Source organism: Pristiophorus japonicus, unplaced genomic scaffold (assembly GCF_044704955.1).
Source record: "Pristiophorus japonicus isolate sPriJap1 unplaced genomic scaffold, sPriJap1.hap1 HAP1_SCAFFOLD_1994, whole genome shotgun sequence".
NCBI lineage: Eukaryota > Metazoa > Chordata > Chondrichthyes > Pristiophoridae > Pristiophorus > Pristiophorus japonicus.
This window is the reverse complement of record NW_027251689.1, coordinates 1-23,277: the sequence shown is the minus strand read 5'-3', so window position 1 is coordinate 23,277 and position 23,277 is coordinate 1. Positions and strand designations below refer to the sequence as shown.

The window sequence follows — 23,277 nt, the reverse complement described above, 5'->3', positions numbered from 1 at the left end:
AGGTCTTGCTGAATGCAAGCATGGACTGCTTCATTATCTGAGTTGTGAATGGAAACAAACACTATGCCAATAATGCAGAGGGCTGTTAAGACAAGGGATTCCTCTACAATCCCTGAAGCTGAAGAAAAGCAGATAGCAGCACTTTTGCCCAGAGTCCTGGGGTAATTTCAGGTCTTCCTCCCTTATGCCAGACACCCACTCCCAGCAGTTTGCTATATCACACAACTTGGAAAACACTTCCATAAGACAAAAGGCTAGAGATATCAGTTCACTGAGATTTTATTACATGAAAGCAATGAAATACAGAAGATAATTTAGGATCAAAGATGTGCAGATACAATCTGAGCAGAAGCCAATGAACTTGGAGCCACCTTCCATTTTTGACCTTCAGAGGCATCCAAATCCCTCACTCCAGTGTTTCTACAAGTTTTTTTTGTGGGGTTAAGGGGAGGGGGGCCTCAACTCGAACCGTGTGGAACACCCATTCCTATTGAGGAGATCCAGAAGGCTGCAGTACATCCAGGAATAATTTCCTCCCTCGATACCTATTCAGCTCCCATCACCCTGTAGATAGGCACAGTGTATTGGAGACTGCCATTTTCTGGCCCGCGTGCATGTGTGCGTGTTGATAAACAAATAGAAAATAATTCATTTAGAAAAAGGAGGTTCGTATACAGGTAGAAAAGGCACTTAAAAAATTCAGGTACAAGCAAAGCATCAGCCGCTCATCACCATTCGGACCAGCTCTGTGAAGAAACAAAGAAAAGAGTTAAATCATTCTGCCATTGGGACAGCTGGAGAATTCAAGAAAGGTTCCGATTAAAAATGAGACAGAATTTTATGATAAAACCAGCCTGAAAACCAGGAAGAGACAGACAGCAAAGTGAATCACATGCAAAATAGTACAGAACAATCCCAATTTACGATAATCAGCATCAAGTTCAAGAGTTACTGTCCACAAAAACTGAGTAATTTGTCTTGGGAGGTATATTATATTAAATTAGAATTGACCAGCTATTCAAAATAATCCTAGTCACTGGCTGAAAGATGGGAATCGGAACCTTTCCTTTCTCTCTTTTTCCCCCCCCACCCCCAATCCAAAGCGGTTATAAAATCTATTGAGCAGTCGGTCCAGAAGTCAGTTTTCCAGCTCACACTAACTACAGAAAGGAGCAGCAAATAAACAAAATAGCAGCTCTGACCATCAGGCTGGCAAAGCCTAGTTGGATAAAAGAATGCAGGCATGTCAACTCTCAGCAACACATTAGTTACCAAAGACAGACCATTGTAGCCACCTCTGTTCACTGTCATTACTGGCTTACTTGCTTCCTTTGCCTGCCACTGGCAAGCACTGAAGATGCAGGGGTGGCAAACAAAACAATCTTTCCCCAAAGGGACCATGGTCATCAGTTGTAATTTAGGGGGTGGGGTGTCCAATTTTCAACAAGATATTGGCAGAATAACTGCACCAAAATTGACAAGATGGTAGATAGTAAACTTAAACAGCAAACATTGAATGAGACCATTTAACAAGCCTGCAGTGATCAAGATTCAAATGGTCTTCCTTTAGATGGCAGGAATTCAAGTCCAGCCGAGAACCAGATACCCCCTCCCCCCCACCAATCACACCTACAAGCCACATGCAGAACATGCCAAAAGGAAAGGACAAAAACTGTCAGAGGAAAAAAAAGGATGTGTCAAGGTGGCGTACCATGGGCTGCCATTCACCCAGACATGATGTGCCTAACAAAAGCTGTCAAAGGAAGAAAAATGTTAAAGTATAAAAAAGAAAGCACCGAATTTTTAATCAAGTATTTGACATGGAGCCACCCCAAGCAATGCAGGGGATTTGGATACTGAATTGGTTTCAAAACAGGTCGAGTCCCAACAGGAGCCAATTCTTTCAATGCGTTAAGGCTCATACATTGAAAGTTCATGAGAAGCTGGACAGAGAACCACTGGAGCTTCTACATCATACCGCAATGGTCAATGGAACAAATAGTCTCCATTATCAAAGTCTCCCACAGCCAACAGTGACCCAGTACAAGAGGTTCAATCCCAGATCTTTTACCAGATCAACCAGGATGATGGTAGTGGTGCTACAATTTGTCTCGTGCCCATGGGCTGGGGGGTAGAAGGGAAATGAGGTAGGGTGCCAGTCCCTAAATCATGACCAACCCTTCCTAGGCCATGCATGTGAATATTGAGTGATGCCCAGCCCAGGCCCATATGAGGGGCCCAAAACACAGCAGCATCCAGGGGCCAGAGTCAGCCTTTTAGGGAAAGGAATTTATCTTTCAAAAGCAGTTAGTCTCTTAGTTTTAACTGTTGGTACTTGGTCAGAGGGCCACACTACTGAGTTCTCTACTTATACAAGCAGTGCTCAAACAAAAACCCACATTATTAACTTGTACCCTCTGAGCACCTTGGGAAAGAGTTACTGTACTGGTTAAAAGAAGTTTGCAGGCAGCATGTAGTTCCAAGCCTATGGCTGCAGACATTTGTCAGGATCGGCGGTATTCAACTGCTTGCTTTGATCTGAAGCTATACACAGAACTTAGCTGATCATTTAACACTAACTCCTAACAGAGCAGTGATTAATCAGCCTTCGAGATTGGATGATGTTAACAGTGACAGCCCTCAACATTGTGACCACTGCTCTCCCAAAAATTACATTTTATTCGAAAAAGGTGATCTGGACTTGGGTAGAGAGGGCACACCACAAAAATGGTGAGCAGGATTAACCAAAGACAGAGGCGACATCAGGAGGACGTAGATTAGTAGATGGGGCAGAGTGATGTCAGTCAGATGTAGTTTACTGCGGTGAAATGAGGTGATCACTCGAGGAAGAGAGAAGTAGACACACACTAACATTAAGTGAATCAGATACTTAGAGAGAACAAGTTGATAAACAGTGAAAAAAAACACACATGGGACCCTAGGTTTTATAAATAAGAGTAGACAGTACAGAAAGAGGTAATGCCAAACAGACAAGTCATTGGCCAGACCACAGTTAGAATATTGGGCCCAGTTTTGCTGCCTTACTTGAAGGATGTCAAGGCCATGGAGAGGCTGCAGAAGGGACTCTGACTCCAGGGATGAGCAGCTCTAGTTATGAGACGACATGAGAAACAGAGGTTCATCATTAGAACAGAAAAGGTTGAGGAGAGCAGTGGGGTTGAGTATTAGGAGGAGTTTTGAGAAAGTAAATCAGAAAAACTATTTCCACTGATCAATAACTAACTAGGAGGGGATAAATTTAAGGTCACCAGAAGAAAGGGATCAGGAACATTTTACATAGGACCTGGAGTGTTTCACATGAAACAAAATCTATTTAAAAATACACTTAAGGGAAGTGGATAATTATTTAAGAATGTGTTTAAAGAAATGGAAATGGGAAAGGCAGGGTTTGGAACATGGTGATTGCTCTGAGAGCACAGGCACAAAGGGCCAAATTGGGAAAGGGCAGGAGTGAGACAGCAGAGTGTAGACAGGGGTGATGGGCTGAATGGCCTCCTCCTGTGCTGTAAAATTGTTTTTTTAAATCATCAAAAAAGGGGGTGAATATTGCTGTGCAATACCCACACTAGCCGCTGGACCCGATCTGCCAAAGGGCATTGTGGGGTTAAATGTAGACCGAAGTTCTCAGCAAGTGCGGAATGCAACGCACCGTCCACTTAATCTGCTAACCGGTACAGAATAGCTTCACCCTGCTCTTCCTCAGGTGCAGCAGGAATTTTTACATCTATTCAGAACTTTGGTTGAATATCCCACCCAAGGATGGTGTGCTGACCTTTAAAATGAGGAGATGGTCAGTGACTAATGTTACAAGAATCAGCCAATCCAGTCCTTTAGAAGACTAGTACATGTTTGTACAAATGTACAGTCAACATTAAAGTATTGCTTCAGATACTTGTCCAGAAGATGTAGCACACTCCTCCCTCCAACACAGAGCAGACAGAAGAGAGAACATGAACAAATCCCTCAAACATGAAGCAGGGAAGGGCCATTTTATTCTAATCAAATGATACATTTAGGACTGATGGAGATTCTTCAGAGTGACCAACACATGGATAGAGGAGGGAGGCAAAAATCCCAGCAATCATTTAAACAATTGGATGTTAGTGGGGGAAATGTCGGACCTTTGCGGCTGAATGAACCAAAACTGACCAAAGGACCTCCCCCATGTGTAAATATATAGTTATCCTCGTGATCTACCATTTGTAGTGTTTCTCCTACTGTTGACCCCTAGAAGCTGCAGGGGTCAGTCTGGCGTGAGCTGGCTTCCAGTCTGCACCAATGCTTTGCTACTTCATGCTACCTGGTCCACTGATTGACCTCAACAGCATTATCCTGATTTCTGTTGTGTGGAAGTGAATGCTATATACAGGCACACCCATACCACACAACTACTTTTTGCAGTTAGTGAAGTTAGAACCATTCTAGCTGGATCAGCTATCAAAGCTACATTTAACAAATGGTCTCGCCCAGCTCATTCTTGAGACCAAGCCTGGCACTCACCCTCATAGTTGATGCAGCCATTGGCATCCTCATGACCAGCCAGCAGTGTCTCCACTTCTTCCTCAGTCATTTTCTCACCTAGAAAACAGTGTTGGATTAACAGGCAGACAGCACCCGTTGCAAATCTAAAAACAGAAAAGCTGTGAACACGCCCATAAGTCACATATGTTGAGGCGATATTTTGGGACTCCTGCCCTTCTACACAGACAAAACAGAAGCACAGGCAGGCAGAGGTGACAGAAGAGTTTACACACCACTAACAAAAGACAAGTCATCCTAAGGCACTTCAGTCACAAAGAGAAATTGGACAGAGCCAAAGGAGACATTCGGAGGGTGACAAAATGCTTGGTCAAAGATGGGATTTTAGGAGGGTCACAAGAAGAGAGATGGAGGGAATTCCAGAGCATGGGGCTTAAGACACCTAAAGGCACGACTGCTATGATTGTATGGGAGATGACGATGCCAGAGGGGGGGTTTCAGCAGCAGATGGGTTACAGTAGGGCCAGTGACAGGTTATTTACGAAGGGTGAAGTAGGTAGCCCTTATGATGGAGAGGATGGTGCAGGGGTCAGACATTCAGCACAGGGACTAATTGGGGCACTGGTTGTGACCTGGCTGCTTCAGTCAGAGACTGGCCAGAGAGATATAGGTGCGAGTATGAGTTTACAGTGAAGGCAGAAGTCAATGGCTTCAGCCTTCCCAATGTTTAGCTGGAGTAAATTGCAGCTCACCCAAGACTGGATGTCAGACTGGGGAGGGGGGGGGGGGGGCCGTTCAGTGTGTATGCAGAAGTCGATCACACAACTGGATGGTGTCATCGGGAGCAGCAAGTTGCTGAAGATGAGGAGGTGCCCACAGGTTGATCACAGGGAACTGTGTGATGGTGTGGGGGGGGGATCAGAAGAGAAGCCATTGCAGGAGGTGCTCTGGCTACGACTGGACAGGCAGGAGTGGAAACAGACGAGGACAGTCCCACTGAGCTGGACAATGGAGCAGAGGAGTAGGATGGTGTGGTCGACCATGTCAAAGGCTGCAGAGAGGACAAAGAGGGACAGTTCATATCAGTTAGTCAGGACAGCGTCATTTATGACTGAGGGCTATGCAGTGCTGTGGCAGTGAATTGGCTAGGATAGATTGGCGAATGATACTTAAGGGGTTGACTGTGGATGGGCAATGGCAGACATTTAGAGACCGCATGGATGAACTACAACAATTGTACATTCCTGTCTGGCGTAAAAATAAAAAAGCGAAGGTGGCTCAACCGTGGCTATCAAGGGAAATCAGGAATAGTATTAAAGCCAAGGAAATGGCATACAAATTGGCCAGAAATAGCAGCGAACCCGGGGACTGGGAGAAATTTAGAACTTAGCAGAGGAGGACAAAGGGTTTGATTTGGGCAGGGAAAATGGAGTACGAGAAGAAGCTTGCAGGGAACATTAAGACGGATTGCAAAAGTTTCAATAGGTATGTAAAGAGAAAAAGGTTAGTAAAGACAAACGTAGGTCCCCTGCAGTCAGAATCAGGGGAAGTCATAACGGGGAACAAAGAAATGGCGGACCAATTGAACAAGTACTTTGGTTCGGTATTCACTGAGGAGGACACAAACAACCTTCCGGATATAAAAGGGGTCGGAGGGTCTAGTAAGGAGGAGGAACTGAGGGAAATCCTTATTAGTCGGGAAATTGATGGGATTGAAGGCCGATAAATCCCCAGGGTTTGATGGACTGCATCCCAGAGTACTTAAGGAAGTGGCCTTGGAAATACTGGATGCATTGACAGTCATTTTCCAACATTCCATTGACTCTGGATCAGTTCCTATGGAGTGGAGGGTAGCCAATGTAACCCCACTTTTTAAAAAAGGAGGGAGAGAGAAAACAGGGAATTATAGACCGGTCAGCCTGACATCGGTAGTGGGTAAAATGACGGAATCAATTATTAAGGATGTCATAGCAGTGCATTTGGAAAGAGGTAATATGATAGGTCCAAGTCAGCATGGATTTGTGAAAGGGAAATCATGCTTGACAAATCTTCTGGAATTTTTTGAGGATGTTTCCAGTAGAGTGGACAAGGGAGAACCAGTTGATGTGGTATATTTGGACTTTCAGAAGGCTTTCGACAAGGTCCCACACAAGAGATTAATGTGCAAAGTTAAAGCACATGGGATTGGGGGTAGTGTGCTGACATGGATTGAGAACTGATTGTCAGACAGGAAGCAGAGTAGGAGTAAATGGGGACTTTTCAGAATGGCAGGCAGTGACTAGTGGGGTACCGCAAGGTTCTGTGCTGGGGCCCCAGCTGTTTACACTGTACATTAATGATTTAGACGAGGGGATTAAATGTAGTATCTCCAAATTTGCGGATGACACTAAGTTGGGTGGCAGTGTGAGCTGCAAGGAGGATGCTATGAGGCTGCAGAGCGACTTGGATAGGTTAGGTGAGTGAGCAAATGCATGGCAGATGAAGTATAATGTGGATAAATGTGAGGTTATCCACTTTGGTGGTAAAAACAGAGAGACAGACTATTATCTGAATGGTGACAGATTAGGAAAAGGGGAGGTGCAAAGAGACCTGGGTGTCATGGTACATCAGTCATTGAAGGTTGGCATGCAGGTACAGCAGGTGGTTAAGAAAGCAAATGGCATGTTGGCCTTCATAGCAAGGGGATTTGAGTACAGGGGCAGGGAGGTGTTGCTACAATTGTACAGGGCCTTGGTGAGGCCACACCTGGAGTATTGTGTACAGTTTTGGTCTCCTAACTTGAGGAAGGACATTCTTGCTATTGAGGGAGTGCAGCGAAGGTTCACCAGACTGATTCCCGGGATGGCGGGACTGACCTATCAAGAAAGACTGGATCAACTGGGCTTGTATTCACTGGAGTTCAGAAGAATGAGAGGGGACCTCAGAAACGTTTAAAATTCTGATGGGGTTAGACAGGTTAGATGCAGGAAGAATGTTCCCAATGTTGGGGAAGTCCAGAACCAGGGGACACAGTCCAAGGATAAGGGGGAAGCCATTTAGGACCGAGATGAGGAGGAATTTCTTCACCCAGAGAGTGGTGAACCTGTGGAATTCTCTACCACAGAAAGTAGTTGAGGCCAATTCACTAAATATATTCAAAAAGGAGTTCGATGAAGTCCTTACTACTAGGGGGATCAAGGGGTATGGCGAGAAAGCAGGAATGGGGTACTGAAGTTGCATGTTCAGCCATGAACTCATTGAATGGCGGTGCAGGCTAGAAGGGCCGAATGGCCTACTCCTGCACCTATTTTCTATGTTTCTATGTAGGAGCTGAAACCTCGAGAGGTTCAACCATGGGAGTTGCAGGAGAGATGCGCAGAGATTTGGGAGGTGTCTGTTATTTTTGGTTTTTGAACTGAAGGATGTCAGTGAGAATGGAATAGACCAGTATCTGTATTGAGCAGAGGGATGGCACAGACACACCGGATCAGTATTGAGCAGAGGGGGACAAGACATCAGTATTGAGTATTCCCAGGTTAAATAAAGCACAACCAGAACTGCAGAGCAAAAAATTCCTCTTCAAATGGTAACCTGAAAGCAGTCACTCCCAGCTCCAAATTTCATCATTTTCCCCTCACCCGCTGAACACAAGTGCCTATTTAGGCTAAATTATGGGATGTTATATGCTGTAAGCCAGTAGGAATGCATTGAATGCAGGAATCCTCAAGCTGGCAGATGAGAATTTGGACTGGATTTGAATTCAGGTCCAGAGGTGAAAGTACACCTAAACCAATCCAGAAATGGGCCTGACCCTTCAACACTTGTTACACAGTCTAGTTACATTAAATATGATAGCAACTTTGCAAATATGCAGTGTAACCGAGGAACACAATCAGATAAAATAAAGCCATGTAACTCGAGGGTGACGTGGTATGACCATGATTCATCAAACCCAAACATTACCGAGAGTGACCAACACGTGGCGCAGCTCAGCACCCATGACTGTGCCATTCCCTTCCTTATCAAAGACACGCAAACCCTCCACAAAGTCTTCAAAGGTTCCTGGTTCCTTATTTCTTGCAATGTCCTGAAGCTTGGGAAGGAACTGCTCAAAATCCAGAGTTTTCACATTCATGTCTGAAAATGAAACGGCAAGCATTTACTTCTCCCAGCTTTGTGATCTTCCCCAATTCCTCAGCTACAAACATCTCCAACTGCCAAGCCGTTGCTTGGTAAAACCATCAGGACATGCTGCCGCACTACCAGAATGGCCAACAATGCTTGGCTACCCAAGTAAATTCAGCAAAACAAGATCAAGTCCATGCAACAAACTGCAAACTTTGAAGTCATCAGAAATTGAGGCACAGGCTTGCCTTGTATTAAGCATTTATCCCCCCCTTCTGAAAACTGATTTGACTTGACTCCCACCTTCCTTCAAGACAAGTCCAGTGCACGTCAAAGTTTGGATCATACAAGATAGCTCACGCCCAGATACCCAATCAGCTAGCTAAACTTACCCATGGAATAGCTAGCCAAGCCAGAGACAAACTCTGGATTTTTTTTTTTTTATAAAGTTAAAAAAATACTGCTATAGACTCAAACATAAGTGGCTATTCAGCCCATTGTGTCTGCACTAGCTCTTTGAAAAGGGATAAACAATTAATCCCACTCCCCCGCTCGTTACCCTGTAGCACTGCAATTTTTTTCCCTTTTAAGTATTTATCCAATTCCCTTTTGAAAGTTTCTATTAAATCAGTTTCCACTGCCCTTTCAGGCAGCGCATTCCTGATCATAACTTACTGAAAAACCCCCTTCATCCCTGGCTTTTTGGTCAACTATCTTAAAATCTGTGCCATCTGGTTACTAACCCTCCTGCCAGCAGAAGCAGAGTAGATAGGTCAAAACCCCACATGATTTTGAACACCTCAAATCTCCAAGGAGAACAATCCCAGCTTCTCTAGTGTCTCCACACAGGAGAATCCCTCAGGCCTCAACATCTCTTCCTCCCCCAATCACAGCATTCTGATCCTTACCTTCAGGTTTTGGGTTCCCAAGGACTTTTAAGACTTCAGCATTGCATGGATTCTGGCCAAGAGCACGCAGGAGATCAGCAAACTGGCTGTAGCCAATTCTACCTTCACCAATTCGGTCATAGAGATAGAATGCCTCTTTGAATTCTGCAAAGAAAATGGTTACTTAAAAGAATGTACAGGTTTGAAAAGCAAAATTCAGTTTCCAGTGCAGGAGACAATAGATACAAGACAATGTGCAAGAGATTGAAGACATAGGGAAAAAGTTAGTGATTGAAGCAGAGACCATGTCAACATTTAAGAGTAAGCTAGAGGAGGCTGAAGGGAAGGGGGATACAGGGCAGGTACACAAGATTAGGACACTGCATTTGTGGGGGGGATAAACAACATGAACTGGTTGGGCCAAACGGACCAGTTCTACGTTGTAATGTGAGGCAACATATGCCATGAACAAAGTAACTAGGGAGGCCATTTCACCAGATGAGCCTGTTCCATCATTGAGCATCATGGCAGTTCCATTACCTGGCCATTCTCCACATTCCGAAAGTAGACAGTGGAAGGCAGTCTTGGACTGGACATCTATTGCAGTGAAGGAAGGAACATGCATTTATGTAGTGCCTGTCACAACCTTGGGACATCCCAATGCAGTTTTGTAGCCAATGAGGCGAATAGCACAGATGCATTTAAGGGGAAGCTAGATAAGTGCATGAGGGAGAAAGGAATAGGATTTGTTGATGGGGTTAGAAGAGGGATGGGAGGAGGCTCGAGTGGATCATAAACAGCATGGACCAGTTGGAGCAAATGGCCTGTTTCTGTGCTGTAAATACTATGCAAGTACTATTTAAGTGTCGTACTTGTAACATTGTAATGTAGGCCCAGCAGTCTGCATTTGCGAGCACCATCGGAGCAGGCGAGCAACGGCAGTGAAGAGGGACGTCACCAAGGTCCAGGTCAGTGATTGGAGCGTGAGGAGCGAGGTCAGGGCAAAGGAGCGGAGAGAGAGAATCTAGAGCAATGTGATCAGGGCCCGGGGGCAGCACAGCCCAGCCCACACTGCAATATGTGTGCACATTAGGTCCGTGCAGCAGAGCTGGTCTCCAGCTCTCTTGGGTAATTCTTGCTACTGGACCAAGACCTAGCTCTGTCAGACCCGTGTGGTGGCTGGTGTGCAATGGCCACCATACGTTAAAAAAATCCACACACCGGCATCTTCCACCCTTCAGGATCTGGAATATTAGGTCCTCGATTGAAACACCTGAACTTTTTGGCGTGGAAGCAAGTCATCCTCGATTCAAGGGACTGCCTATGATGAAGGAAATAAGTGAAGTCCCACAAACAGCAATGAGATTAACAACCAGATTTTAAAATTTTATTATAAAGTGATGGTGGTTGAGGGATTATATATTGACCAGGACACCAGAGAACACCCTACTCTACCTTAAGCAGTCGTGGGAACTTTTACATCCAGAGGGCAGACAGGGGCTTGGTTGAACAGCTCATCCAAAGGACAGCACGTCAGACCAGAGGGAGTGCTGCACTCTATGTGGGATTATGTACTTAAGTGTGCAGTGGGTCCTTGAACCCACAACCTTCTGACTCTGTGGCGAGAGTGTGACCAGCAAGACCAAGCTGCCATCTGCAAGTGAAAGCAGATTGTGTAGCATACCCACTTTAAATCAGAAAGCACAAGTACTTAGTCATGTAAACTGAAGGAAGAGTTAATGAACTGAAGCAAAGTTATTACAACAAATTCCAGAGACAGAGGAGCTGGGTAAACATGCAATGAGTGGGGCAGCCAAATCTGGTTGGATGTATCCCTGGAGGGACATTGCCCCACAATTAACAATGTTTTTTGTATTTACATTATAAACATTGGGTCCCCAGTCAGTGTGTAGAACAGTACTTTTAGTTAAAATTGGTGTAAAAGTAACCACGTAGTCATGTTTATACTGCAGCCATCTTATCTACAAAGTCCAGATTTGAAAATGCCCACCCACATCTTTTAGAAAACTTACAAGTTATGTACTCTATTTTATATCACTTGAGCAAAAAATCATTTATCCATGAATTTTAGAAACATAGAAAATAGGTGCAGGAGTAGACCATTCGGCCCTTCGAGCCTGCACTGCCATTCAATAAGATCATGGCTGATCATTCCCTCAGTACCCCTTTCCTGCTTTCTCTCCATACCCCTTGATCCCCTTAGCCGTAAGGGCCATATCTAACTCCCTCTTGAATATATCCAATGAACTGACATCAACAACTCTCTGCGGCAGGGAATTCCACAGGTTAACTACTGAGAGAAGAAGTTTCTCCTCATCTCAGTCCTAAATGGCCTACCACTTATCCTAAGACTATCTCCCCTGGTTCTGGACTTCCCCAACATCGGGAACATTCTTCCCGCATCTAACCTGTCCAGTCCCATCAGAATCTTATACATTTCTGAGATCCCCTCTCACGCTTCGAAACGCCAGTGAATAAAGGCCCAGTCTCATGACAGTCCAGCCATCCCTGGAATTAGTCTGGTGAACCTTCACTGCACTCCCTCAATAGCAAGAACATCCTTCCTCAGATTAAGAGACCAAAACAGAACACAATATTCCAGGTGTGGCCTCATTAAGGCCCTGCACAACTGCAGTAAGACTTCCCTGCTCCTGTATTCAAATCCCCTAGTTATGAAGGCCAACATACCATTTGCCTTCACCTCCTGCTGTACCTGCATGCCCACTTTCAATAACTGATGCACCATGACACCCAGGTCTCGTTGCACCTCCCCTTTTCCTAATCTGCTGCCATCGAGATAATATTCTACCTTCGTTTTTGCTCCCAAAGTGGATAACCTCACATTTATCCACATTATACTGCATCTACCATGTATTTGCCCACTCACCGAACTTGTCCAAGTCACCCTGCAGCCTCTTAGCGTCCTCCTCACAACTCATGCCACCACCCAGTTTAGTATCATCTGTAAACTTGGATATATTACACTCAATTGCTTCACCCAAAATCATTGATGTATATTGTAAATAGCTGGGGTCCCAGCACTGAGCCCTGCAACATCCCACTAGTCACTGCCTGCCATTTTGTACAAATATTAACAAAAATAAATCAGTTAATGAAATAGAAAAGTCAACTGTTGGAAACAAAGCTTCTTGAAGCTAAACAAATACTTGAAGATCCCCAGCTGGATCCAAGTGCTTTAAATGGGACATAAAACAGTAGTGCATGCCAGTGGTTAAGTACTTATTATTGTATTCTGCTCGTGCAACACAACTTTGAGAGTTTGAAGTTTATTCTGCTTGCAAAACTTTAAACCAGCCCGTTATTTGTGGCTGAACATTTTGTGAATCATTTCACCCCATGGCTGGTTTGGACCCTTTCTTCCACCCTTGTGCTGCACCAATCCATGGGCAATCCCAGACATCGGCCACGCCACTGAAAACCTGAAGCTCCAGTAACCCACAGGATGAATCAGCGTTCTCTGTCTGACAAGTAAAACCATCATTCGGAACGATTGGTGTGTCAACCACTGCATAAAGACTCCTGGCTTCTTCTTTCAGGCTCCAGTTTCTCCCAAGACATCAATAATAAAATAGCAACTGAGTGGATAAAGAATTGCCTCGGATTAAGAGAACAATGGCCAGAAAGGTTTCCAATATTAAGTTTGGAAAAGAATAGTGCCCCTAACTTCAGCCCCTCCCCCAGTCACAAAGACAGGGTCGGAGCTCAGCACTAGTCCCGGCTCGGAATTAGGCTGCGTTCTGGGGCGGGGCTGTGGCGAGCGCAGCGATCTTTGCCCTAATATGGAGTTAGTGGCGTCAGCCTGATCGGGCGGGTCCATTCCCGGGGGGGTAGAAGAAGCGGAAAGGCGCGGCTTCCGGCTGTAACACAAATTCAACGAGCATCATATTCCCAACCTCGGGCCACGGGGCTGCGAGAAGGCGAGGCTTGGGGCCTCCAGCAGTCCGGAGTGTGGGAGGGAAGTTCGGGCGGGGGGAAGCGCCAGCAGAAGCCGGGGTTTGCAGAGTGGAAAAGTTGCACATTCAAATAAATCCACAACTTACCGGCGATCTGGTCCTCCGTGAAATCACACTGCAAAAAAACACACACAACAGGAACCAAAGTTAGAATCGGTGCGAGCTATGGAGCTATGCCGGCCTCCCCGCCCGCCCGGCCGGCCGCGCGCGCGCGCTCCCTCCCTCCCTCACTCACCATGTTGCTTGGCTCCCGCTCACACACTGCTGCACTCAGGCCACGCCCGCCCGTTTCTTGCCTTTGTGGCGTCAACACCACCGATTGACAGCTCCCTCCTCCAATCAGGAGGGGCGCCTCGTACAGCCCTCCAATCAGAGACAAAGGCTTGGGCCTGTGTCACTCGCACCAAGCCTGTCCCCCGGACAATGTCAAGGAAGCGGGCCTGGAATGAAGGACTGATCGCAGCCAACCCTAAAAGTACATCGTCAGTGCACAACTATTTTAATTAAACTATAAATCAAGTGCCCCCTTAAAAGGCGCACTAAAACCGACAAATTAACAAATTAAACTTTTAACTTTAAATGGTCAAATTAAAATGTGGTTGCCGGAGGTGATGATGCACTCCAACTGTTTAACTATTTTGGTAAAACAATAAATCAAGTGCCGCCTTATTAAAAGGACACTAAAACCGACAAATTAAACAAATGAACTTTTTACAATAATGGTTCAAATTAAAATGTGGTTACCAGGGGTGACGATGCACTCCCGTCCCTCCGGCACCCACCTCTATAGTCAGTGTACAACTATTTTGTTGAAACTAAATCAAGTGTCCCCTTATTAAAGGAGCACTAAAACCGACAAATTAAACAAATGTAACTTTAAACGGTCAAATTAAAATGTGGTTGCTGGGGGTGATGCTGCACTCCAGTCCCTCCGGCACCCACCTCTCGAGTCAGTTCGGAATGCAACAAGAAAAAAATGACAGTAGGAGAGGCTAAAGAGAGCCCTCAGGCATAAAATGGAACAGAAGCCAACATGAATATAAGATCTAAAAACAGAAAATGCTGGAAAGACTCAACAGCATCTGTGGAAAGTGAAATTGAGTTAACGTTTCAGGTCAATGACCCTTCGTCAGAACTGGGAAAAGTTAAAAGTGAACAGCTTTTAAGCAAATACAGAAGCAAGGAAAGTGGGGAGGAACAGAACAAAAAAGAGAGAGGTCTGTGATACAGTGGAGGGAAGAGTGATACAAGGCAAATGGAGGGGATAATTGAAGACAAATACAGAAACAAAAAGTGGGTCCACAGTAGATGGAACGGGCTACAGCAGAGGGGGAGGGAAGCTTGGAAATCTAACAAAGAGCTCCCAGAGCCCGGGAATGTGGCAGAGAAAGGCCGGTAGACAATAGGTGTATGGACCACACCCACCCCCCCACCCCTCACCCAGGCCATGTACCGTTAAGAGGATCCCCACCCCAAGCAGCAGCCCATACCTCCTCCCTGCCCCCCGGCCACATCCCCACCCTATTCACCAGCTCACAGCTCCCCACTCCCAGTGGCTCTGGTGCAGCCATCCTCCAGTACCAGCAACTACTGTCTGAGAGAAGATGAGAATCATGGTCACGATCTAAAGTTGTTAAACCTAATGTTGAGTCCAGAGGCTGTAAAGTGTGTAAACGAACGATGAGGTGCTGTTCTTCGAGCTTGCGTTGAACTTCGTTGGAACAGTGGAGAAGACCGAGGACAGAGAGGGAGTGGAGCAGGGAATTAAAGTGACAGGCGACCGGAAGCTCAGGGTCATACTTACGGACTGAACGGAGGTGTTCCACAAAGCGGTCACCCAATCTAGACTTGGTCTCCTCAATGTAGGAGAGACCACATCGTGAGCAGCAACTATTGTATACTAAATTGAAAGAAGTACAAATAAATCACTGTTTCACCTGGAAGGAGTATTTGGGGCCCCGGACAATGGGAAGGGAGGAGGTGAAAGGGCAGGTGTTGCATCTACTGCACTTGCACAGGAAGGTGCCGTGGGAAGGGAAGTAGGTGTTGGGTGTTATCGAAGAGTGGACCAACCAGGTCTAACCCTGGCATTGTCATTAGACAACTACCTCACCCTGAACCATGACCCCACCATCGAACATCAGGCCATCATTTCCCAGACCGTCACTGATCTTCCCTCCCCCTCCCCCGAACTCCCCCCGACCTCACACACTCCACCTGACCTCCCCGACCTCCTGCCGACCTTACACACTCCCCCGACCTCCCACCGACCTCTCCCTCTTCCTCACACAATCCTCCAACATATAAGTGGGTCCACAGAAGGTGTAAATGGCTACAGTGAAGGGAGGGCAGCTTGGAAATTTAACAAAGGGGACAAGGCTCCCAGGGTGTGTGGCAAAGAAAGGCAGGTAAAACACCAGATGTACGGACAATCCCCACCTCCCCTCCCCACCTCCGCGCCAACCACCCACAGGCCATGTACCGATTAAGCATCCACACCCCAAGCAACAGCCCAAACCTCCCTCACCCCGAGATATCTGTTATTCTATGTATAAACCCCCCGAACCCCTCGATTAGATTCCAGCCTGTAACTCACTCCCGGGTATCTGTTATTCCATGTATAAACCCCCCGAACCCCTCGATTAGATTCCAGCCTGTAACTCACTCCCAGGTATCTGTTATTCTATATATAAACCACCCGAACTACTCGATTAGATTCCAGCCTGTAACTCACTCCCGGGTATCTGTTATTCTATATATAAACCCCCCCCCGAACCCCTCGATTAGATTCCAGCCTGTAACTCACTCCCGGGTATCTGTTATTCTATATATAAACCCCACCGAACCCCTCGATTAGATTCCAGCCTGTAACTCGCTCCCGGGTATCTGTTATTCTATATATAAACCCCCCGAACCCCTCGATTAGATTCCAGCCTGTAACTCGCTCCCGGGTATCTGTTATTCTATATATAAACCCCCTGAACCTCTCGATTAGATTCCTGCCTGTAACTCACTCCCGGGTATCTGTTATTCTATATATAAACCCCCTGAACCTCTCGATTAGATTCCAGCCTGTAACTCACTCCCGGCTATCTGTTATTCTATGTATAAACCCCCCGAACCCCTCGATTAGATTCCAGCCTGTAACTCACTCCCGGGTATCTGTTATTCCATGTATAAACCCCCCGAACCCCTCGATTAGATTCCAGCCTGTAACTCACTCCCGGGTATCTGTTATTCTATATATAAACCCCCCCCCGAACCCCTCGATTAGATTCCAGCCTGTAACTCACTCCCGGGTATCTGTTATTCTATATATAAACCCCCCCCCCCGAACCCCTCGATTAGATTCCAGCCTGTAACTCACTCCCGGGTATCTGTTATTCTATATATAAACCCCCTGAACCTCTCGATTAGATTCCTGCCTGTAACTCACTCCCGGGTATCTGTTATTCTATGTATAAACCCCCCGAACCCCTCGATTCGATTCCAGCCTGTAACTCAGTCCTGGGTATCTGTTATTCTATATATAAACCCCCTGAACCTCTCGATTAGATTCCAGGCTGCAACTCACTCCCTCAATGAGTGGTGGAGGGGTCAATGAGTGGGCGAGGGGCTCGGTGAGTGGGGGAGAGTCTCAGTGAGTGGGCGAGGTGCTCAGTGAATGGGGGAGAGGCTCGGTGTGTGTGGGAGGGGCTGGGTGAGTGGGGGAGAGGCTCAGTGAGTGGCGGAGGGGCTGGGTGTGCAGGAGAGGGGAAGGGGCCCAGTGAGTGGGAAGGGGGAGGGGCTCAGTGAGTGGGGAGGGGGACGGGGCCCAGTGAGTGGGGAGGGGAGGGGCCCAGTGAGTGGGAAGGGGGACTCAGTGAGTGGGGAGGGGGGCTCAGTGAGTGGGGAGGGGGAGGGGCCCAGTAAGTGGGGAGGGGGACGGGGCCCAGTGAGTGGGGAGGGGAGGGGAGGGGAGGGGCCCCATGAGTGGGGAGGGGGGCTCAGTGAGTGGGGAGGGGCCCAGTGAGTGGGGAGGGGGAGGGGGACGGGGCCCAGTGAGTGGGGAGGGGGGCTCAGTGAGTGGGGGGGGGGGCTCAGTGAGTGGGAGCGGGAGGGGCTCAGTGAGTGGGGAGGGGGAGGGGGAGGGGCCCAGTGAGTGGGGAGGGGGGCTCGGTGAGTAGGAGCGGGAGGGGCTCAGTGAGTGGGGAGGGGGAGGGGCGGGTGAGTGGGGAGGGGGAGGGACTCAGTAAGTGGGGAGGGGGAGGGACCCAGTGAGTGCGGAGGAGGAGGCGCTGTGTGAGTGGGGAGGGGGAGGGGCTCAATTAGTTGGGCGGGGGGGAATGGGTGAGTGGGGAGGGAGAGGGGGAGGGGCTCAGTGAGTGGGGAGGGGGAGGGGCTCAGTGAGTGGGGAGGGGGAGGGGCTCAGTGAGTGGGGAGGGGGAGGGGCTCAGTGAGTGGGGAGGGGGAGGGGCTCAGTGAGTGGGGAGGGGAAGGGCTCAGTGAATGGGGAGAAGCCCAGAGAATGGGAAGGGGAGGGGCCCAGTAAGTGGGGAGGGGTGGGGCCCGGGGAGGGGGAGGGGCAGTGCGTGGAGAGGGGAGGGGAGGGGCTCAGTGAGGGGGGGGGGCAGTGAGTGGGGAGGGGAGGGGAGGGGCTCAGTGAGAGGGGAGGGGGAGGGGCTCAGTGAGTGGGGAAGGGGCCCAGTGAATGGTGAGGGGGAGGGACTCAGTGAGGGGGGGCTCAGTGAGAGGGGAGGGGGAAGGCCCAGTGAGAGGGGAGGGGGAGGGGCCCAGTGAGTGGGGAGGGGGAGGGGCTCAGTGAGTGGGGAGGGGTCCAGTGAGTGGGGAGGGGGGGTATGGGTGAGTGGGGAGAGGGAGGGGGAAGGGCTCAGTGAGTGGGGAGGGGTAGGGCTCATTGAGTGGGGAAGGGGAGGGGCCGAGTGAGTGGGGAAGGGGAGGCGCCCAGTGAGTGGGGAGGGGCTCAGTGAGTGGGGAGGGGGAGGGGCCCAGTGAGTGGGGAGGGGGAGGGGAACAATGAGCTTGGGGAGGGGCCCAGTGAGTGGGGAGGGGGAGGGTCTCAGTGAGTGGGGAGGGGGAGGGTCTCAGTGAGTGGGGAGGGGGAGTGGCTCAGTGAGTGGGGGGGGAGGGGCTCAGTGACTGGAGAGGGGCCCAGTGAGTGGGGAGGGGGAGGGGCTCAGTGAGTGGGGAGGGGGAGGGGCTCTGAGTGGGGTGGGGAGGGGCCCAGTGAGTGGGGAGGGGGAGGGTCCCAGTGAATGGGGAGGGGGAGGGGCTCAGTGAGTGGGGAGGGGAGGGGAGGGGATGGGGAGGGGCCCAGTGAATGGGGAGGGGGAGGGGCTCAGTGAGTGGGGAGGGGTAGGGCTCATTGAGTGGGGAAGGGGAGGGGCTGAGTGAGTGGGGAAGGGGAGGCGCCCAGTGAGTGGGGAGGGGCTCAGTGAGTGGGGAGGGGGAGGTGAACAGGGGGCTCAGTGAGTGGGGAGGGGGAGGGGCCCAGTGAGTGGGGAGGGGGAGGGGAACAATGAGCTTGGGGAGGGGCCCAGTGAGTGGGGAGGGGGAGGGTCTCAGTGAGTGGGGAGGGGGAGGGTCTCAGTGAGTGGGGAGGGGGAGTGGCTCAGTGAGTGGGGGGGGAGGGGCTCAGTGACTGGAGAGGGGCCCAGTGAGTGGGGAGGGGGAGGGGCTCAGTGAGTGGGGAGGGGGAGGGGCTCTGAGTGGGGTGGGGAGGGGCCCAGTGAGTGGGGAGGGGGAGGGTCCCAGTGAATGGGGAGGGGGAGGGGGAGGGGGAGGGGGAGGGGCTCAGTGAGTGGGGAGGGGAGGGGAGGGGATGGGGAGGGGCCCAGTGAATGGGGAGGGGGAGGGGCTCAGTGAGTGGGGAGGGGGAGCGGCCCAGTGAGTGAGGGGGGAGGGGCTCAGTGAGTGAGGAGGGGGAGGAGCTCAGTGAGTGGGGAGGGACTCAGTGGAGGGGTCCAGTGAGTGGGGAGAGGAGGGGCTCAATGCGTGGGGAGGGGGAGGGGCCCAGTGAGTGGGGAGGGGGAGGGGGAGGGGGAGGGGGAGGGGCCCAGTGTGTGGGGAGGGGCTCAGTGAGTGGGGAGGGGGAGGGGGAGGGGCACAGTGAGTGGGGAGGGGGAGGAGCTCAGTGAGTGGGGAGGGACTCACTGGAGGGGCCCAGTGAGTGGGGAGGGGAGGGGCTCAGTGAGTGGGGAGGGGCTCAGTGCGTGGGGAGGGGGAGGGGCCCAGTGAGTGGGGAGGGGCTCAGTGAGTGGGGAGGGGGAGGGGTCTGAGTGAGTGGGGAGGGGAGGGGAGGGGAGGGGCTCAATGAGTGGGGAGAGGGAGGTGGAGGGGCCCAGTGAGTGAGGAGGGGGAGGGTCCCAGTGAGTGGGGAGGGGGAGGGGCTCAGTGAATGGGGAGGGGCTCAGTGAGTGGGGAGTGGGATTGGCTGAGTGAGTGGGGAGGGGCTCAATGAGTGGGGAGGGGGAGGGGCCCAGTGAGTGGAGAGGGGGAGGGGTCCAGTCAGTGGGGTGGGCAAGGGGCCCAGTGAGTGGGGAGGGGGAGGGGGAGGGGCTCAGTGAGTGGAGAGGGGAGTGGCTTAGTGAGTGGGGTAGGGGCGGGGCTCAGTGTGTGGAGATGGGAGGGGATGAGTGAGTGGAGAGGGGAGGGGCTCAGTGAGTGGGGAGGGGGAGGGGCTCAGTGAGAGGGGAGGGGCTCAGTGAGTGGGGAGGGGAGGGGCTCAGTGAGTGGGAGGGGGAGGGGCACAGTGAGTGAGGAGGTGGAGGGGCCTAATGAGTGGGGAGGGGGGGAGGGGCTCAGTGAGTGGGGAGGGGGAGGGGCTCAATGAGTGGAGAGGGGAGGGGCCCAGTGAGTGGGGTGGGCAAGGGGCCCAGTGAGTGGGGAGGTGGAGGGGCCCAGTGAGTGGGGAGGGTAGAGGCTCAGTGAGTGGGGAGGGGAGGGGCTCAGTGAATGCGGAGGGTAGAGGTCAGTGAGTGGGGAGGGGAGGAGCTCAGTGAGTGGGAGGGGGAGGGGCTCAGTGAGTGGGAGGGGGAGGGGCACAGTGAGTGGGGAGGGGGAGGGGCCCAGTGAGTGGGGAGGGGGTGGGGCTCAGTGACTGGAGAGGGGAGGGGCCCAGTGAGTGGGGAGGGGGAGGGACTCAGTGAGTGGGGAGGGGGGGAATCAGTGAATGGGGAGGGGGAGGGGGAGGGGGAGGGGCTCAGTGAGTGGAGAGGATAGGAGCCCAGTGAGTGGGGAGGGGGAGGGGATCAGTGAGTGGGGAGGGGGAGGGGCTCAGTGAGTGGAGAGGGGGGCGATCAGTGAATGGGGAGGGGGAGGGGATCAGTGAGTGGGGAGGGGGAGGGACTCAGTGAGTGGAGAGGGGAGGGGCCGAGTGACTGGGGAGGGGGAGGGGCTCAGTAAGTGGGGAGGGGGAGGGGCCCAGTGAGTGGGGAGGGGGCGGGGCTCAGTGAGTGGAGAGGGGAGGGGCTGAGTAAGTGGGGAGGGGGAGGGCCCAGTGAGTGGGGAGGGGGAGGGGCCCAGTGAGTGGGGAGGGGGTGGGGCTCAGTGAGTGGAGAGGGGAGGGGCCCAGTGAGTGAGGAGGGGGAGGGACTCAGTGAGTGGGGAGGTGGAGGGGCTCTGTGAGTGGGGAGGGCAAGGGGCTCAGTGAATGGGGAGAGGGGGGCTCAGTGAGTGGAGGGACGGGGATCAGTGAGTGGGGAGGGGGAAGGGTCTGAGTGAGTGGGGAGGTGGAGGGGCCCAGTGAGTGTGGAGGAGAGGGGCTCAGTGAATGGGGATGGGGAGGGACTCAGTGGAGGGGCCCAGTGAGTGGGGAGGGGAGGGGCTGAGTGAGTGGGGAGGGGAGGGGAGGGGCTCAGTGAATGGGGAGGGGATGAGTGAGTGGGGAGGGGGAGGGGTCTGAGTGAGTGCGGAGGGGAGGGGCTCAATGAGTGGGGAGGGGGAGATGGAGGGGCCCAGTGAGTGGGGAGGGGGAGGGGCTCAGTGAATGGGGAAGGGCTCAGTGAGTGGGGAGGGGGAGGGGCTCAATGAGTGGAGAGGGGGAGGAGCTCAGTGATTGGTGAGGGGGAGGGGCCCATTGAGTGTGGAGGGGGAGGGGTTCAGTGAGTGGGGAGGGGGAGGGGCTCAGTGAATGGGGAAGGGCTGAGTGAGTGGGGAGGGGGAGGGGGAGGGGCTCAATGAGTGGAGAGGGGGAGGAGCTCAGTGATTGGTGAGGGGGAGGGGCCCATTGAGTGTGGAGGGGGAGGGGTTCAGTGAGTGGGGAGGGGGAGGGGCTCAGTGAGTGGAGAGGGGAGGGGCCCAGTGAGTGGGAGGGGCTCAGTGAGTGGAGAGGAGAGGGGCCCAGTGAGTGGGTCGGGGGAGGGGACAAGTGAGTGGGGAGGGGGAGGGGCTCAGTGAGTGGAGAGGGGGGGGATCAGTGAATGGGGAGGGGAGGGGATCAGTGAGTGGATAGGGGAGGGGCTCAGTGAGTGGAGAGGAGTGGGGCCCAGTGAGTGGAGAGGGGAGGGGCCTAGTGAGTGGGGAGTGGGAGGGGCACAATGAGTGGGGAGGGGTGGGATCAGTGAGTGGGGAGGGGGAGGGGCTCAGTGAGTGCAGAAGGTGCCCAGTGAGTGGGGAGTGGGAGGGGGAGAGGAGGGGTCCAGTGGGTGGGGAGGGGAGGGGGAGGGGGAGGGGCCCAGTGAATGGGGAGGGGGAGGGACTCAGTGAGTGGAGAGAGGAAGGGCTGAGTGTGTGGGGAGGTGGAGGGCTCAGTGAGTGGATAGGGGGAGGGGCCCAGTGAGGGGGTAGGGCCTCAGTGAGTGGATAGCGGAGGGGCCCAGTGAGTGGGGAGGGGGTGGAGCTCAGTGAGTGGAGAGGGGAGGGGCTCAGTGAGTGGGGAGGAGGAGGGGCCCAGTGAATGGGGAGAGGGAGGTGCTCAGTGGACGGGCCCAGTGAGTGGGGAGGAGGAGGGGCTCAGTGAGTGGGGAGGGGGAGGGGCTCAGTGAGTGGGGAGGAGGAGGAGGGGCCCAGTGAGTGGGGAGGGGGAGGGACTCAGTGGAGGGGCCCAGTGAGTGGGGAGGGGAGGGGCTGAGTGAGTGTGGAGGTGGAGGGGCTCAGTGAATGGGGAGGGGCTGAGTTGATTGAGTGGGAGGGTCTCAATGAGTGGGGAGGGGGAGGGGGAGGTGGAGGGGCCCAGTGAGTGGGGAGGGGGAGGGGCAGGGGCTGAGTGAGTGGGGAGGGGGAGGTGGAGGGGCCCAGTGTGTGAGGAGAGGGAGGGGCTCAGTGAGTGGGGAGAGGGAGGGGCCCAGTGAGTGGGGAGGGGGAGGGGCTCAGTGAATGGGGAGGGGCTGAGTGAGTGGGGAGGGGCCCAATGAGTGTGGAGGCGGAGGGGCCCAGTGAGTGGGGAGGGGGAGGGGCTCAGTGAATGGGGAGGGGCTGAGTGAGTGGGGAGGGGGTGGAGCTCAGTGAGTGGAGAGGGGAGGGGCTCAGTGAGTGGGGAGGAGGAGGGGCCCAGTGAATGGGGAGAGGGAGGTGCTCAGTGGACGGGCCCAGTGAGTGGGGAGGAGGAGGGGCTCAGTGAGTGGGGAGGGGGAGGGGCTCAGTGAGTGGGGAGGAGGAGGAGGGGCCCAGTGAGTGGGAGGGGGAGGGACTCAGTGGAGGGGCCCAGTGAGTGGGGAGGGGAGGGGCTGAGTGAGTGTGGAGGTGGAGGGGCTCAGTGAATGGGGAGGGGCTGAGTTGATTGAGTGGGAGGGTCTCAATGAGTGGGGAGGGGGAGGGGGAGGTGGAGGGGCCCAGTGAGTGGGGAGGGGGAG

General features: G+C 52.2%; 1 protein-coding gene across 2 annotated transcripts; it reads right to left on the bottom strand.

Annotated features, from left to right (window-relative positions):
• Nucleotides 1–263: 263 nt before the first annotated feature.
• Nucleotides 264–13,798, bottom strand: LOC139244020 (myosin light polypeptide 6-like). Of its 2 annotated transcripts, XM_070870950.1 has the most exons (7): nucleotides 13,722–13,798; nucleotides 13,574–13,601; nucleotides 9,513–9,656; nucleotides 8,443–8,616; nucleotides 4,522–4,599; nucleotides 1,712–1,753; nucleotides 264–746 (listed from the first exon to the last, which is right to left on the bottom strand). In XM_070870950.1, the coding sequence occupies exons 1-6, from the start codon at nucleotides 13,722–13,724 to the stop codon at nucleotides 1,725–1,727; spliced, it is 456 nt and encodes a 151-aa protein (XP_070727051.1). In that variant the 5' UTR covers nucleotides 13,725–13,798; the 3' UTR covers nucleotides 264–746; nucleotides 1,712–1,724. The 2 variants fall into 2 exon arrangements, with proteins under 2 accessions (XP_070727051.1, XP_070727050.1); XM_070870949.1 differs by lacking the exon at nucleotides 1,712–1,753 and having other exon boundaries at nucleotides 13,722–13,797.
• Nucleotides 13,799–23,277: the final 9,479 nt, after the last annotated feature.